This window comes from Pterocles gutturalis, unplaced genomic scaffold, assembly GCF_000699245.1.
Source record: "Pterocles gutturalis isolate BGI_N339 unplaced genomic scaffold, ASM69924v1 scaffold3297, whole genome shotgun sequence".
Classification (NCBI taxonomy): domain Eukaryota; kingdom Metazoa; phylum Chordata; class Aves; order Pterocliformes; family Pteroclidae; genus Pterocles; species Pterocles gutturalis.
Genome location: NW_010110017.1, coordinates 1 through 14,714, shown reverse-complemented (window position 1 = coordinate 14,714; position 14,714 = coordinate 1). Strand labels below are relative to the sequence as shown.

Sequence of the window (14,714 nt, the reverse complement as noted above, 5' to 3'; positions counted from 1 at the left end):
TTTTTTTTTTTTTTTTTTTTAATGGAAGACATCCTTCTGTTGAATTCTTCCCTGAGGAACAAAAAGATAATGTTTCCTCTTATTTTAGGTTGGTTACTTTCCACTCCTTCCTCCACATAAAACTTATTAGCATAGAAAGCAGAAGGTGTTCACAAAAGAGGCTGGGAAGGGAACAGTGCTTGTTGCTGGCAGGGGATCTGTACCTCAGAAGCCTGCTGTTTTCCTCCTTCTCCCCTGTCCTGACAAATTAGCCTTGTAAATGACAGATTCTCATTATTATTTATACCCACACCATTCTACTTTTGAGGTCATTCAGATTCTAGGTACACAGTTTTATGGAGAACATTAACAATTTACTTACCCGTATATACAAGAAATGTCAATCACAACATCTATCATATCACAGCAGAGCTCATAAGTTTGCATATCCACTGGAGTACTGTCCGTTGCAATATAGATCTTACTGACTACATCAAATAAAAATGCTTTTTCAATCCCAGAATTCTATTTAAGAAAAAAAGAAAGAAAAATAAAATGGAAGCCATGTCTTCAAATTAATACCAAGCTTTTTTGTTCCCTTACTTGCCTGTTATACAAAAAGCTAGGCTGAAGAAGTGGAAGTTAAACCGCAACCAAGCTCATTTTGAAAGAACTGTACATACAGCACTGTCATATTTGTAGCAAACCTTCATGCTCACAGACCTTCCAATAGTTTCTGCCTCTGAGCAGACATAATGCCAAGTTAGACTGCCAGACTTCCCCTCTCTGGAAATCACCTGGAGAGATTATTTATTTTCAGTGGAAAAGATGCGTGTGTGGGAACCCTCCTAGCTCAAGCTTTTGTGTTTTTGATTGTAATAGGCATAAAAAGAGAGCTGTAATTCAAAGTTATTCATGCTGGACATGTAAGAAGGTAGAAACAAGGAAAAGAAAAAGCTGATGGACAAAGAAGGCAGTAGTGTTCAGGAACTAATTTCTCAAGGAAATTGAGAAACTGTCTCATTGGGGTCTGTAGCTGTTCTGCTGTCTGATTCCTTAGAACATCTGTTAGGATCACAGGAGAAAGACCAGTGTTCTGATGGTGCTCTTTCAGTTTTCATGTAGCATTGGTCACTAAAGCCATGTTTATAATGCTAAGGCTTGCCAATGTGATGACAGCTATGTCATCCTGTCATCCTGCCAAGGTGATTAAACCTCTCTCCACACTGAAGATGTATTGTACTTCTGTACTTGCAGCTCTCAGAGGCAAGCCAGCAATGCTAGCTCATACTCTTTGTGTAGACAAGGTAAACTGCCATAAGCCTCTGCTTCCTGGGGAAAAAAAAAAAAAAAAAAAAAAAAAAAAAAAAAGAGGAGGAGGAAAAAAAATGTGTAATGTGTAACCAAAAACAGTAGCTTTGCTTGCTGATATCAAGGGATTGCACCTGGGCAGCTGTCCCAGCATAGACACAGAAGGCAATTTCCCAGTACTGCTCAAACTCAAGCTCTAAAACACGCTTCAGTATCCATCTATACAGGAAGAGAAGCAACTTTCTCCAAAACTGAATTTTCTCCATATATGGGCTTCCCTTTTTAATACAGTTTGAGGCTGCTGCCACAGCAGTTTTGTAACTACCAAAAAACGCACTGAAAACCCCTAACAAGTTCTAATAGCTTCAGCTCCCTTTGTAGTACAGAACTTTTCCTTTTTTCTTCTTCTTCCTTTTCTAAGCCAACTATTTAACACACAGTTAACAGACCAAAGTGACCCTACCACTTTCCAAATTTCCCGATATAGGTAGAAAAATTTCAACCCTAGGTACGCTATTGAACAACGGCCAGCAATATTTTGGGCATTTTCTTCTTAAAAAGGCTTAATTCTGCCACTATCGCACACACGGTTAAGGCTAGAAACACCCATCAATAATAACAGAGTATAGAGGTGAATTTCTTGCATTTCATTATGGAAAAGGCTCTATGAGTGGCACATTTCAGCAATTCATTATCAAAAGAAATATTCGAAACAAAGTATATACTGTGGATACCTTATGTATATGGGCTGAAGCACATGATGCACAAGGACAGCCTCAGAAAACTGTCTTTGTTCAGCCTGAAGAAGAGAAGGCTCGTTGCTGTCTACAAATACTTAATGTAAGACAGAGCCAAACTCTTCTCAGAGCTACAGTGTTGAAGGACAAGAGGCAAAAGGCAAAAGCTGGAATTCTGACTTGATACAAGAAAAAAAAAAGTTTAGCATGAGAGTGGTGAAGCACCGGGAAGCATGCTGACCTGAGAGGTTTTAGAGTTTCTGTCCTTGGAGATACACAAAGCTGGACTGGACCCAGCCATGAGCAACCTCCTGTAACCGGCCTGACTCTGAGCAGGAGCTGACCTCTGAAGGTCCCTTTCAGCCTACATGGCTTTATGAGTCTACATTCTTTGAGCACAAAGAACAGAAATGTATGCATATTGATTTTGGTTATTCTGGCCACACGATAGTTCTGTAATTTTTAAATAATAATTCTGACAGAACCTCACATACTTCAACAGATGCTGTCAAATAAGATTAATCACAAGATTCACCTGTAAATATCATAAGTATATAGTCATAATTCACTGCCAAAATACATATTTGAAAATACAAGTCATTTTAGACAGAAGAAGTTGGAACTCGAGCACTGTAGTGTCATTCAGGAGAAGTCGATTATAAAATTTTGTATTATATAAAGAGATATAGTGACAATTTCAGCTGTACATGTAAGATGTACTTTAAATTATTAAGATGCCAATGACAATATAATAACATTTCACAATGAGAAGTGATTTTTCCATCTCAGAACTCCAGCTGCTGCAGCCTGCCTGTACTTGCAGTGACAGTTTCAAAGGTTTTCATCTTGAGATTTTTGCCATCCCAGCAGTTATGCCTGCTGGAAAGGGCAGAGCTTAGTGTCTTAACTTAAACCATGCTCGTTTTCCGTTGAAACTGAGAAACTGGCACATATTTGCTTCTGTTGAACTTTGTATGGTGACAAAAACCTCTGCAAAAGGGTAGGATGGACTGCCAGCAGTAGCAACCACTACATTGTACCCACACGACTTCAAAGACTTCATTTGCCAGCGTTTTTAGTACACGTTTAATCGAAAAAGCAAAGGATTTGACAGAATGTTTGTGAGGAAATGGCTCAAGGAAAAAAATACCAGTACAAACAATAATTACAAGTCATTAAAAAAAAAAATCAGGAAATAGTGAATAAAAAATACTATTCAAAGAGACATTACGTCATTAATGTTCAGTCAGGGAAGATGACAATAAGAAATCAGCTGTTTCTGTGACTAGAGCAGGAGGGTTCCTTGTTAGAGAAACAAAAGCCAACAGCTGCCTTATGCAACGGAATGAAATGCTGCCACTGATGTCAATGACAACAGGGCCAGAGTGAGCACTAGTTATCCCTACCACAACCTTACACTCTGGAAAGAAGATGCAACATGCGCTAGCAGCTCTATCAAGCACTCTGAACTGATGTAAGAGCATTCCATGGCTAAGCCGAACCAAGAGAATAACTGCAAAAAAATTTCCTCCTATGAATATATAAGGTTTTATCTTGGCTAAGTAAAAACAATGAGACAATTGAAATTCAAACCATGTTTCTCAACTATACTGGGTTAGATGAAGTACAAGGCAGTTTCTATTCTTTGAATGGAATGGGTTCAGTAAAACTGGTAGTGTTACTCCAATTCATAGATTAGGTAAATAGGCCTATCTTTTTTCCTTCTTGGAAGTATGAAGAGTAAGCCAGAATTTGGCCCTAAAAGGTGATTTTTAAAATAACTTACAGGATATCACCAGTCACTTACTGTTAGGAATTAATTTCAGATAGTTATTTAAACAGGTCTTGTGGCAAACTGCAGATTTAGTGAATGAATTTTATTTTTTAAATACTACATTTGAATTTACAGATTATGAAATTTAAATCAATAAATGAAACTGTACTTGATTTTATTGTTACCATAAAAACTCATTGTTTGTTTTTAACACATATTTTTTAACATTCCTCAAAAAACCCCAACAACCCTAAAATGCAAATCCACATTCCCCCGTCACATAACCTGATTGCTTGGTAAGGCCACAGTAATTAAAAAACAGACATCCTTCTATATGAAGCAGATAAGAGCATAAGGTAAGATTTACATGGTCTGACATTCAAAACCTAACCATATTTTATGCCTTACAAGCAGTTACATGAAAGAATGTAGAAGCAGGATTATCACACTGATGGTTCCTCAAACGGACAAGCTAACACACTGTGGCACTATAAAGTCAGGCAAAATCCTGCCGTGAACTTAAGTGATCACAGATCTATTTTTATAATCATCGGCTTTTTGTATTGTTTTTGTGTTCACGGCATAAATGAAAGCACACCTTCATGAATATTGCTGCAAAACCCAAACTAGAACACCAATACACCCACACTTTGGTATCCAACACACTGGCTTCCTGAGGTAAGGCATCACCAAAATCCACGTCAAGATTTGTTGTCACTAAATTGCTATAGTAAAGAGGCACCCGCTAACTAATTCTGTGCTGGAGAATGATGTTTAGTCTTCGTGTAGCTGCAAGTAGTCATTCAGAGGCTCCTATCTACAGATAGAAGATACTTACAAAAACCAGACAGCAAGAATGTGACATAGTGATGAAGCTACGCCTTGCTACAGGTCATTAACAAACTGGATTTTGCTCTATTTGGAGCTAAGAAACAGTCTGAGACTGTTTCCCCTCCTGAGCAGTGGAAATAGTATACCTCTGTCTCTTTTTTGGACTTCCCATTCATTTGAAAGACTTGTTCTTCCTTACAAATTACATCTGGTATTCCAGATATCGGAACTGCCTTCTGGGTGTTCCAGACACACAAGCAATCGTCATGAGCCATAGAGGGAACAGCTCCTACTCAACTCATCTGGTGGTTTGGTACAAATTCTTCACAACTCCAAACAGTGAGGAGACCCCATAGAGAGATCTGACTCACAGTATGAGTGACTGGGGTGACTCTGGCACATGGAGGACTGTCATTCAGCCAGTCTTCTCTTTAAGACTGTGTAGTATATTCAAAATCCAATTGCTCCAGAACTGTTGCCATCACTCCTTCGTTACCTTTCTGTCCTAAGTGGAGTTTGAGATTGGGTGATAACTGGTATTCAGTCCAGCCATTTTGGTAGAAACAGATCTTTGTAACAAACCATTCATTATGAAATAGCATCACCTGTTGCTTAATAGTAAGAGAACAAGTTCTGGAAAGACCTTACTTTAATCCCAGCTCTCCCTTTCAGCAACACATTCAACTTTTTTCTCTCTACATTTTCACAACCTACACTGAGAAACTGTGAAGTCTAATTTTATCTTACAGGCTGTTGAATGATACGAAATAATTTCATTACTTCAGAATCACAAAAAGGCACAACAAAATACCTTGCTTAGAAATTGAAGCTTGACAAATTAATGATAGATGCAAGGTGCAAAATTAGAATACTGTGAGAAAGGGTGCAGTTTCAGCAGCTGCTATGACCTGATTTAATGACCACCAAAACAGGGAGTTCCCCCCTTTCACAACCTACTCACTGCGTTCCCCTTTGCTCATGGCCACACATTCCCATCTTGTGTCCACCTTGTGCCAAAACACGAGGATGTTGGACTCCTCCATACCTGCTTTTAACTGAATTAAACAGTGCATCAGTGTGTGTCCTAGTGACTCCACGAGGGAACAGGTGAATGCCAGAAGCAGTACAAAGGAGAGGGACCACTCATAGTAACAGTGGAGCAACCAATTACCTCCAGAGTGGTAACAAGCAGCTAGATACACAAAGCTCTAACTGGCCTTGGGAGTAACTATGTGAAAGTTGTGATAGACTCTACCTCTAAAAATTTCAAGACAACAGAAGATTTTGTTAGGCAGGTTAAACTTCGATACATAGTAGAAATAATTCCAGGAAGCTCTCCATAAGAGGTCAGACTAGACGATGTTCCTTTAAGAACTGATTTACACAAATTTTAAGTACTACTTAAATGCATGCAGCACAGACCTTTGCAACATTCAGATTAATGTAGGAGCAGAAAAGTGATGGCTGCTAACCCACTTCATGTGATTCAGGAGATACTGTATCTTAGCAGCTCAGGGACACTGCTGAACAGACAGGGACATGAGGCCAAGCTGCATTCTGGTGCATTTCAACTAAGTTTTCATAATTTCTCGTGAGAGTTCATATTGCTCATAATCTCTTAGAAGGCAGCCAACAGAATATCTGAACATGCATGTTGGACATAGCCAGATCTACAGACAAAGTATACAACAAGTACTTACTGAAATAAAGATGTTAAGCAGGTTTTCCAGTGTCGGGAGCTGTGGAATCAGTTTCTGTACCACTTTGCTAAATGCTTCAAATATAGAATGATCATATATGCTTGTCAGATAAAAGCTGGAAAAAAACGTCACCACATTTTCCTTTTAGCCACACACTGCGAACATGATGTACCTTTCATAATATGAGTGAAATGAAATATTGTCAAACAGCAAGTGCCTACACTTTTGCAATTACCCCTTGTGATCAAAAGTCACATGTTATGATTGAAGCACAGGACTTTATTTCTACACAAAAGAAACCCTAGACACTGCAAACTAGACCCCAATGTAGAAATTCATGATGCAACTCCCACCTTGGTATTCTTACAAAAATATTTTTCAAATTGCAGGAAAGGAATACTACTGAGTATGTCTGTTGTGATCTACTTTTTGAAAGCTGTGGACACCACTCTCGATGCAATGATGCAGTTAAGTTGTTAAGAGCTCTAAAGACCTGGCATATTCACAGAGCAGGTCTCTCTTTTTAATATATTTGTACTTGGCTTTAAGTGCTAAGAAAGACATGACAACTTTATGTCCTCTAGTTCGCAGTCTGCAGAAGTCCACTATTTTTTTATTATTTGCTACAACAATCTGCTTTATCAGCAGACAGAAGGCAAAGATACAGCACCTGTCTTCCCAAGTGTCTCCAAGCAGGCTGCAGCAGTGACGACTAGTGATTGGGAGGGGACTATAAGGCAGAGAGGTTTCAAAGAAGGCAAATGTGATGTAGGTAGCATATACACTCTACTAGCTGGAGCTCTACTGGTTGCTGCCACTGTCTAAGCAACTTACTTCAAGATGGCAGCTGTAGCAAAAACTGGCAGGGCTCTGGTGTATTTGTCATCTGTTTTTAAGCACATATCCTTTCCATCTTTCCCTCCAAGACAGCAATCAAAAATAAGATACTCTGTTTGGCTCATGTCAAATGTAATGTCTCTGATTATCTTTTTCCTTCATATATCAAAACAACTTCAAGAGAACAGAATATGGTAACTTGTCAAATAAGCTGCTTTCCTCTTCAGGATTGTCTGCACAGCAGCTTTTCTCACCTGAGGTGAATCTTCTCCAATCCAGCATCTGCAAGATCATCATTTGCCCTCTGGTGAATATCTCTCTGAGTTTCAATCTTGTGATCATCAGATAAACCATCCACTTTATGGATAAAGATTTCAAAGTTGATATCTGGATTCACTTTATAGGCTCTGGTCACAGTAAGATGCAGCCGAGCTAATGCTTCCATATAATCATCCTAAATAAGGAAAGAGAAAAGCTACAACTGATGGGAAGTTCTTAAAAATATATGTAAAATTTTATGATACTTACTTTTAGATAATGCTACAGTTCAACAACAGCTTAATTTTTTATTTCTTATAAGTAGGAGCCTGAGCCTACATCCAGCATGTGCACCAATCTCATGCTGTCAGCATGTAGGAATCTGAGCAAGAACGTTTAGATGTTAAAGCAAATTAGTTAACTTTTGATCATACTGCAGAGAGAGATTAAAAATAACCAAGCATCTCTTCAAGTTTTAATGACTTTCTTTTAATGTCTGTTTGTGATGCAAGTTAAGTAATTTATTTGCTTTCATAAAATCTATGCTTTCCAACCCATTTGTCTATTGCTGAATGAAGAAAAAAGGTAGCTTAAAGCCCCTTTTTTTACCTGAGAATCAATAACAAATATCAGTGCTCCAGTGCCTCTGAAAATCATCTCATAGTCAAACGTAGGGTCAAAGAAGTCAATTTGCCCAGGAAAATCCCATATCTGAAAGTTGACAAAGGAGCTGTTGGAAACATCCTCTCTGCAGATCTTGTTTGTGCTCTCCAAGAAGAGAGTCTCATTCGGCGACATTTTGTGAAAGACAACTTTCTGAATGGAAGACTTCCCACTTCTTCTCAATCCCATGAGCAGAATTCTTGGCTTAACTTCAGTACTGAAAGGATCATTGAAATCTAAAACTGAATAAAATCATACAAGAAGAAAAGTAATATACTATGGCAATACAATTAGTAACTGCCAGATAATATGCATTTGACATTTATTTTCATTACATTTTAACTTGGATTTATGCAAACATTACTGATTTTTAAGCTTAGTGAGCGGTGCTACAGGCATTTTAACTTGAACTATTTGTCCCTTAGGCTATACTATCAGAAAACCTACTTCTCCTGTGTAAGAGACCGCAGAAGACTTGATTGCTCAGTTTGCGTGTGATAGATGTGTTACCACACAGAGACATCCTAAAACATCTAACTTTACTCTAACACTATCCTACATACATTCTAACCCAACTTTAGAGTATCATCTGATAACAAATACTGTTGTCAGCTGATAGCTACACCACACTGCTGTAAGAAAGGAGTAAGTTAGTGTTAGTTACATCTGTGTGATCTTCGTAAGGCTACACAAAGGCTTCCTTCCAATTAAACCAATAAATAAATAAATAAACCCCCCACATATCCCAGGAGTTATAAGAAAAGGACAACTCGGCATGCACACAATTCCTCTATAAACCAATAAATAAATAAATAAACCCCCCCACATATCCCAGGAGTTATAGGAAAAGGACAACTCAGCATGCACACAATTCCTCTGTGCTGGGACTTACAACACAGTACTGAGCTCCCAAGGAGTCCTTCTCTAACGTGGTTAGGATTTCACCTGCTACCGAGTAATTTGTGTTACCATCTGTAGAAGTTTCTTATCCAATAAGTAAGATTACAGCATATCCCCTGCCTATTTGCAAAACAAAGGCCTGGGAACACAGTGATTTCATTATGTCACCTACCCTTGTTTGAAACTGGTACCCCTAAACCAGAACATTTTCTCGTGCTGATACAGTTATATTAGCATAAAGGTAGTTAATGGAGTAAACTATACTGTTATATCTGTAAGGACATGAATGTACAGCTATCCACACCTGTAAGTGCACTAACTTCAGTTTCAGGCATCTCTAATCAAAACAGCTACAACAGTCCAAATTGCTGCATTTAGTTGGCCTGTAAATTTGAAATGTCCTTTGGTGCTTAGCTGGAAATGGTGCTGCATGTAGATATAAAAAGCTTTCAGACACCTCTGTGATAACCTGTCTGGAGCATCAAACACAAGCAATGCAAAAAACCTGAGTTGTCAATGCTAAATCTGCAGAGTAAGGCTCACAGCACACACTGGTCAGGTTTAAAACACTCATCAGACAACAGGCTAAACACACCAGCTGTCAGGCAAACCTTCTCCTACCCGCTGCAGTACAGCCTACTCAACATAATTTAGAGCACAACATAACCATATTTCTTTCTCTTTTTCTGTTGGAATAAATTTTGAATTGCAGAAAACCGGCACACATGTTCATATGCATCCTTCCTGCATACTTTAAGGGATTAACTTTACTCCAAAAGTATGAAAATCCAAAACACAAAACCTGAGCAAGAACAATTTGAACCTGTCAATTTATTACATAGCCTTATGGGCCGAGAAACATGGAAAGCTTGAAGGAATCCTTTGCCTTGGAGCATGTTTTGCACCCAGGAGTGGTGTCACATCTGTCCTCTTACAACTTTCACTTACAACTTTCAGAAACACGCGAGCAGGATGTGCCTGCCAGGAGGGCACGGAACCCTGTTCACATCTGTGTGCACCTCCTGAGCTTCAGCTGGGGAGAATAAGGGCGTCTCCAACTGCAGGTCTTGCAGCGTCAGCCTAAAACATCCCCTTGGCACCATCTACTGGCTTGTGAGAGGTTATGCCACTCCATGTCACCACAGGGACTGACAGGAGTTGGAAACTCTTCATCCGTGTGTTCCTATCCATTTCACATACCTTTGAAAGCCCTTGACAGGTACTACCACTCACTGTGCTTTTGTAATGCCAGGCTGGAGTAGCGCGCAGATGAAACCCCTTCAAGCAGAACAGCCACAGGTAACTCCGTAAGAATCTCATCCCCCTAATGCAGCGATGAACAACTTCTGCTGATCCACAGACAAAACATTTAGGAAGTCATAAACTGCAGTCAACACGGTGCAGTACTCTTCCTGTCAACCTGAACAGCGATAGTACCCTCCTGTGGCTGCAAGAAATGTGCCTGCAATGCTTCACACTTATAGAGGAATAAAAAACATCTGCTCTAGTGTGATGTAACAGTATTTTAGGTTTTGGGGTTACAGGCTTGTCAATAAAGCAAACCAAAGTTCCAGGATTTAATGGTGTTTCCTTCACCCCACTCTCTTCTCTAATGCACAAATTTTCCATAGCTGCCAAATGTATAGCAGCAATTTCATTAATGTGCATATATCCATACACCATGTAATTTGGCCATCAGAAGGGAAAATAATTTATTCAAAGCTTTACAAGAACTAGTTTGAATAAAATACTTTATAAAGGCGTATAAAGAACAGTCTTCTGGTTGAGGCTCGATTGAATGTTTCAAAAAGTTTAAAAAACTCCCACTTGCTCCGTACGCAACAGAATTTACAAAGTCTAATTTGCTACAGATTTGTACTTTTGTGTCCCCTTCCTCTCCCCACCACAGTAACAGCAACTTCCCCCTGTATGTCTTATGACATATCCTCCAAATAACAGACAGATAATGCTGTGGCTGATCTGTAGCTACACACATGCCGGTTGCTAGACCGTACACATGTGTACACCGCCTTGCCAGTTGCTGCCACAGAGAACGCACACACGTGCCTGCCTGTCCCTCTCAGGACACTTTAATTTGGGTTTCTTTAATTTGGTTTTTAATTTGGGAAGATCTAGGTGTCCTGCTCCGGCAGGGGGATTGGACTAGATGATCTTTCGAGGTCCCTTCCAATCTCTAACATTCTGTGATTCTGTGATTCTGTGATTCTCCTCTCTTCTGAATGCCAGTTTTCATCAAACTTGTGGGAACTTACTCATCTTTGAGATGTCTTTTGTTCAAATTTGGTTGAAGGTGGACAGCAGTTTCCAAAGTTCTGACAGGTGATGAGACAACCAGAAGACAAGCTACCTATATAACTCCTTTTTCTTTAAGAAATCTGACAAAATCTCACATGTATCTAAAAAAAATATTTTAAATAACCTGGGGCTGTTGTATTAAATTGTTCCAGGCTGTTAGATTTCTGTGGACTGTAATACTTACTAGAAAGAAATTGCTTTATATTAAGGCCATACTAAAGAAAATACAGTCACAAGTGCAAACAGAGTTTCCAATGAGACAAATGAACACTAGCTCTTCTGCTGGTAAGACTGTTATTTAGCTTTTGAAATCCTGCCAGCTCAAAGACAGGGGAATGTAAATGAGTACCATCTAAACCTGACTAGATAGCAAGGCTGCTATAGCACTTTCCTCTTGGAGAGAGCTAAAAGATTACCTTATATGTAAAGGAATTGGACAATGCGCTGCCTGCCCACATTCCTTTGCAGAGTACATGACAACTCCTTCTTTAATTTGCCACAGAGATGCCAGGAGATGTATCACTGCAACTTCCCAGACTAGGTTACTGAGTGAGATCATAATATGCCTTAGAGAACACTAAACTCTTCTCTATTCTGTAATGGGAAAGACAATTTTCCCTACGGTGAGATACAACACATTTCCTGCTTCATTCACTTTTGCAAAGAGTAAATGTTATAAAAGGCCAGTTTCTAATGCATATCCACAGCCCTTCGTATCTCAACTTTTCTAAGCAGCCGTGAAGAACAGAAGTCACACTGGTTAGAGGCCATATATCAGAAGTGTTCAAAAATTAAACATTAGCAAACTCAAAAGCACTTTCCCCACAGAGAAGCACTTAATTCCTTACAAAATCTCTGTAATTGCAGTTGTGTCCTTGCCTATGGAGTGCAATTTGTCTGCGTTGCAACACGCAGAAGCGTCCAGCTCTGAGCAGCTAATGGAGAACTGCACGTAGCAGTCCTGACCTGGCTCACCAAGACGCACAGTACACAATGAATACTCTAGTACCTCCTTCATGCTACTAGAGATATTCATTGAGAACTAAAACAGTTTTTGAAGCCCATTCTGACTTCCACATCAATTGCAATTAATTGTGAAAGCAGGTGACTATCAGTGCTTTGCAGGCATATGCGACAGGGATGCCACCTTGGAAAGTTTATTTGTAGATCTCACCAGTTTTCAAACATCCAGATAAAGCACTGCAGTTCATCTGCTCAAGTGATATCAAGCCAAAAGAAATTATTTTGCTCATGTTACCATATGTAAGGTAACAAGCCTCTGAGTCTAGTTTTAAACTAATACAGCTAATAATAATTTATTTTTTTTTTGACCACTAATGCAATTATGTTATTTTTAAGTTGTAACCTTTTTTGTGTAAAGGAGATTAGCAGTCCCAAACTTTCCACTTGGGTACCTTCAAGCCCATTGACCTCATAGCATAGCCAGTATTAATGTGACTGTGACATTTGCAGCACTTTGGAGTGCTGTCAAGACAATAGCCTCACAAAACACATACAATGAACATCTTCAACACTAACAGATGGCCTGAGCCTAGAGAGTTAACAGAAGAAGCTTATATGCAATCAAGAAAGCTACTGTGGGTTCATACACATTGCAAAAATGCCTGGTGGAAGGAAATTCTTGTGGCTAAAGAAAAGACTCAGAACCAGAAGACCTGGTTCTACACTGCCACAAATGTGTCACTCTGCAATGATATGTCTTAAAGCTACTTCCTTGCATACTCTGCAGAGGGCTTCTTCGCTTCTAAATACTTAATTGCATATATCAAAAATGTGACTAGGCTTTATGTAAACTAAATGCTTTAAGGTCCCTGAATATGACCCCATGTGTAAAATAAGATCAGGAAGAGGACAAGAGACATGGTTTCAGCACTCAAGCTGGAGACAAGAAACCAGTATGGGGTAAGAGCTGACCAGTATGAAGTTTTGAAATCTCCCATATGCCTACAAGCATAAATTATGGTTTTACTTTTAAGCCTGGCTTCTCCTCTCACTTTCACCAGCCACACATTGAATCTGTTCTCATTATATTGCCCTTTCCATTATTTCTTTGTAGAAAAGTGGAAGCTGTCACACTGAATTTTGGACTGCTTACTGTACAGATCCAGGAAGACAGAGGATAAAAACTGGGAAAAGGAAAGCCCCTTGCCCTGCAGTCCAGTGTTAAATACACAAAACACAGACCTAAATCCCAACCTCCTCCATTACAGATGCCCTATGCCTCCAGAGACTTCAGAATGAAACAGAAAGCCAGGGGATCTGCACTGTTAAAATGGCCCTTTGTTTTAATCCTGTACAAAAAAGGTCATGATGTGGACTGTCTTCTACTATTCAGGATGTAAAGGTTTGTTTCTGTTATGTTTTGGTGCTACTGTGAAGAAGAAATTGAAATTTTTAGCAGTCTAACAAAGTTCTTATTGAATAATATCCAAATAAATTTATCTGAGGACAGAATACAGATTACTTCTCTACAGAAACTACTAAGTTAGCCTAGTACTAAAGAAATATGCTAAAATATCTTCTCTTTGCATAAAAATAAAGGCAGTTCTTTAGCAGTTTCAAGTAAGACTTTAATTAGTCTCAGCTACAGCTCTTACATCCTAGCATTCCCACAGCCTTTAACCATGAAGGCTTACACTCAAAGCACTGACCTTCCTCCCCTCCCTAAAACTGCATTAGTCAGTGTGGTACCTCCCATGGCAGCCTGTAGGACCAGGCCTTTAAGGAGAAGGGTTCTGCATACTAATAATCAAAGTAGCCTAAAATATGTGCCCTTTTATTATGCTCTCATAAAAAAGCAATTCTTTTTTCCACCCTGAGATACTGAGAGTTTCCAAGCTCCTTTGTGAAATATGTCTCAGAACAATGAATCCAGGCTCTGAATGAAAGCAACAGGCTCTGAGCAGGCATTGGCTTTTTTTACTGAATGAGACCGCTTCTCCTGGTAAGCCTGTCCTTCCTAACATCACCATCCATCCTGACATGGAAACACACGGACAACAGACATTTGGTGGGTCCTGCCACGGTGGGGACTGACATTCACAGCTGCAGAGCAGCTCTGGACACAGAGTCGCGTGTTGCTGCTGCCTTTTACAGCCTGACACCCAACCCCGCCGCCTCCTTGGCACACTCAACTCACATCATCTGGCTGCGGCCACTAATAACTCTCCCCCAAACATGGAAAATACTGAAAGGAGATTACCCCCACACACACACAGACACACTTTATCTGCACTCCTTTTGCCTCCTCCCTCTTTCCCAACCCTTCCTTCTACCTGTCAGCCCTTGCCCTGCTCCTGCCTCAGAGCTCCCTGCTCTCTCTGACCCCACGGTACCGCCCAACGACCACCCTGTCCCCGTCCCGTCCCCTCCCGCGAGCACCCCGCT

At 39.8% G+C, this 14,714-nt stretch overlaps 1 protein-coding gene across 1 annotated transcript in view; it reads right to left on the bottom strand.

Annotated features, from left to right (window-relative positions):
* The window catches only part of RRAGD (Ras-related GTP binding D), a 19,511-nt gene extending 4,887 nt beyond the window's left edge, over positions 1-14,624 (bottom strand). The window contains exons 1-5 of the mRNA XM_010073162.1: positions 14,603-14,624; positions 8,037-8,326; positions 7,424-7,623; positions 6,333-6,447; positions 362-504 (exon numbers count right to left, since the gene is read on the bottom strand). Of these exons, the coding sequence (XP_010071464.1) occupies positions 362-504; positions 6,333-6,447; positions 7,424-7,623; positions 8,037-8,279 (701 nt within the window). The 5' untranslated portion in view covers positions 8,280-8,326; positions 14,603-14,624. The remainder of the gene's footprint in view (positions 1-361; positions 505-6,332; positions 6,448-7,423; positions 7,624-8,036; positions 8,327-14,602) is intronic.
* Between the last annotated feature and the right edge of the window lie 90 nt (positions 14,625-14,714).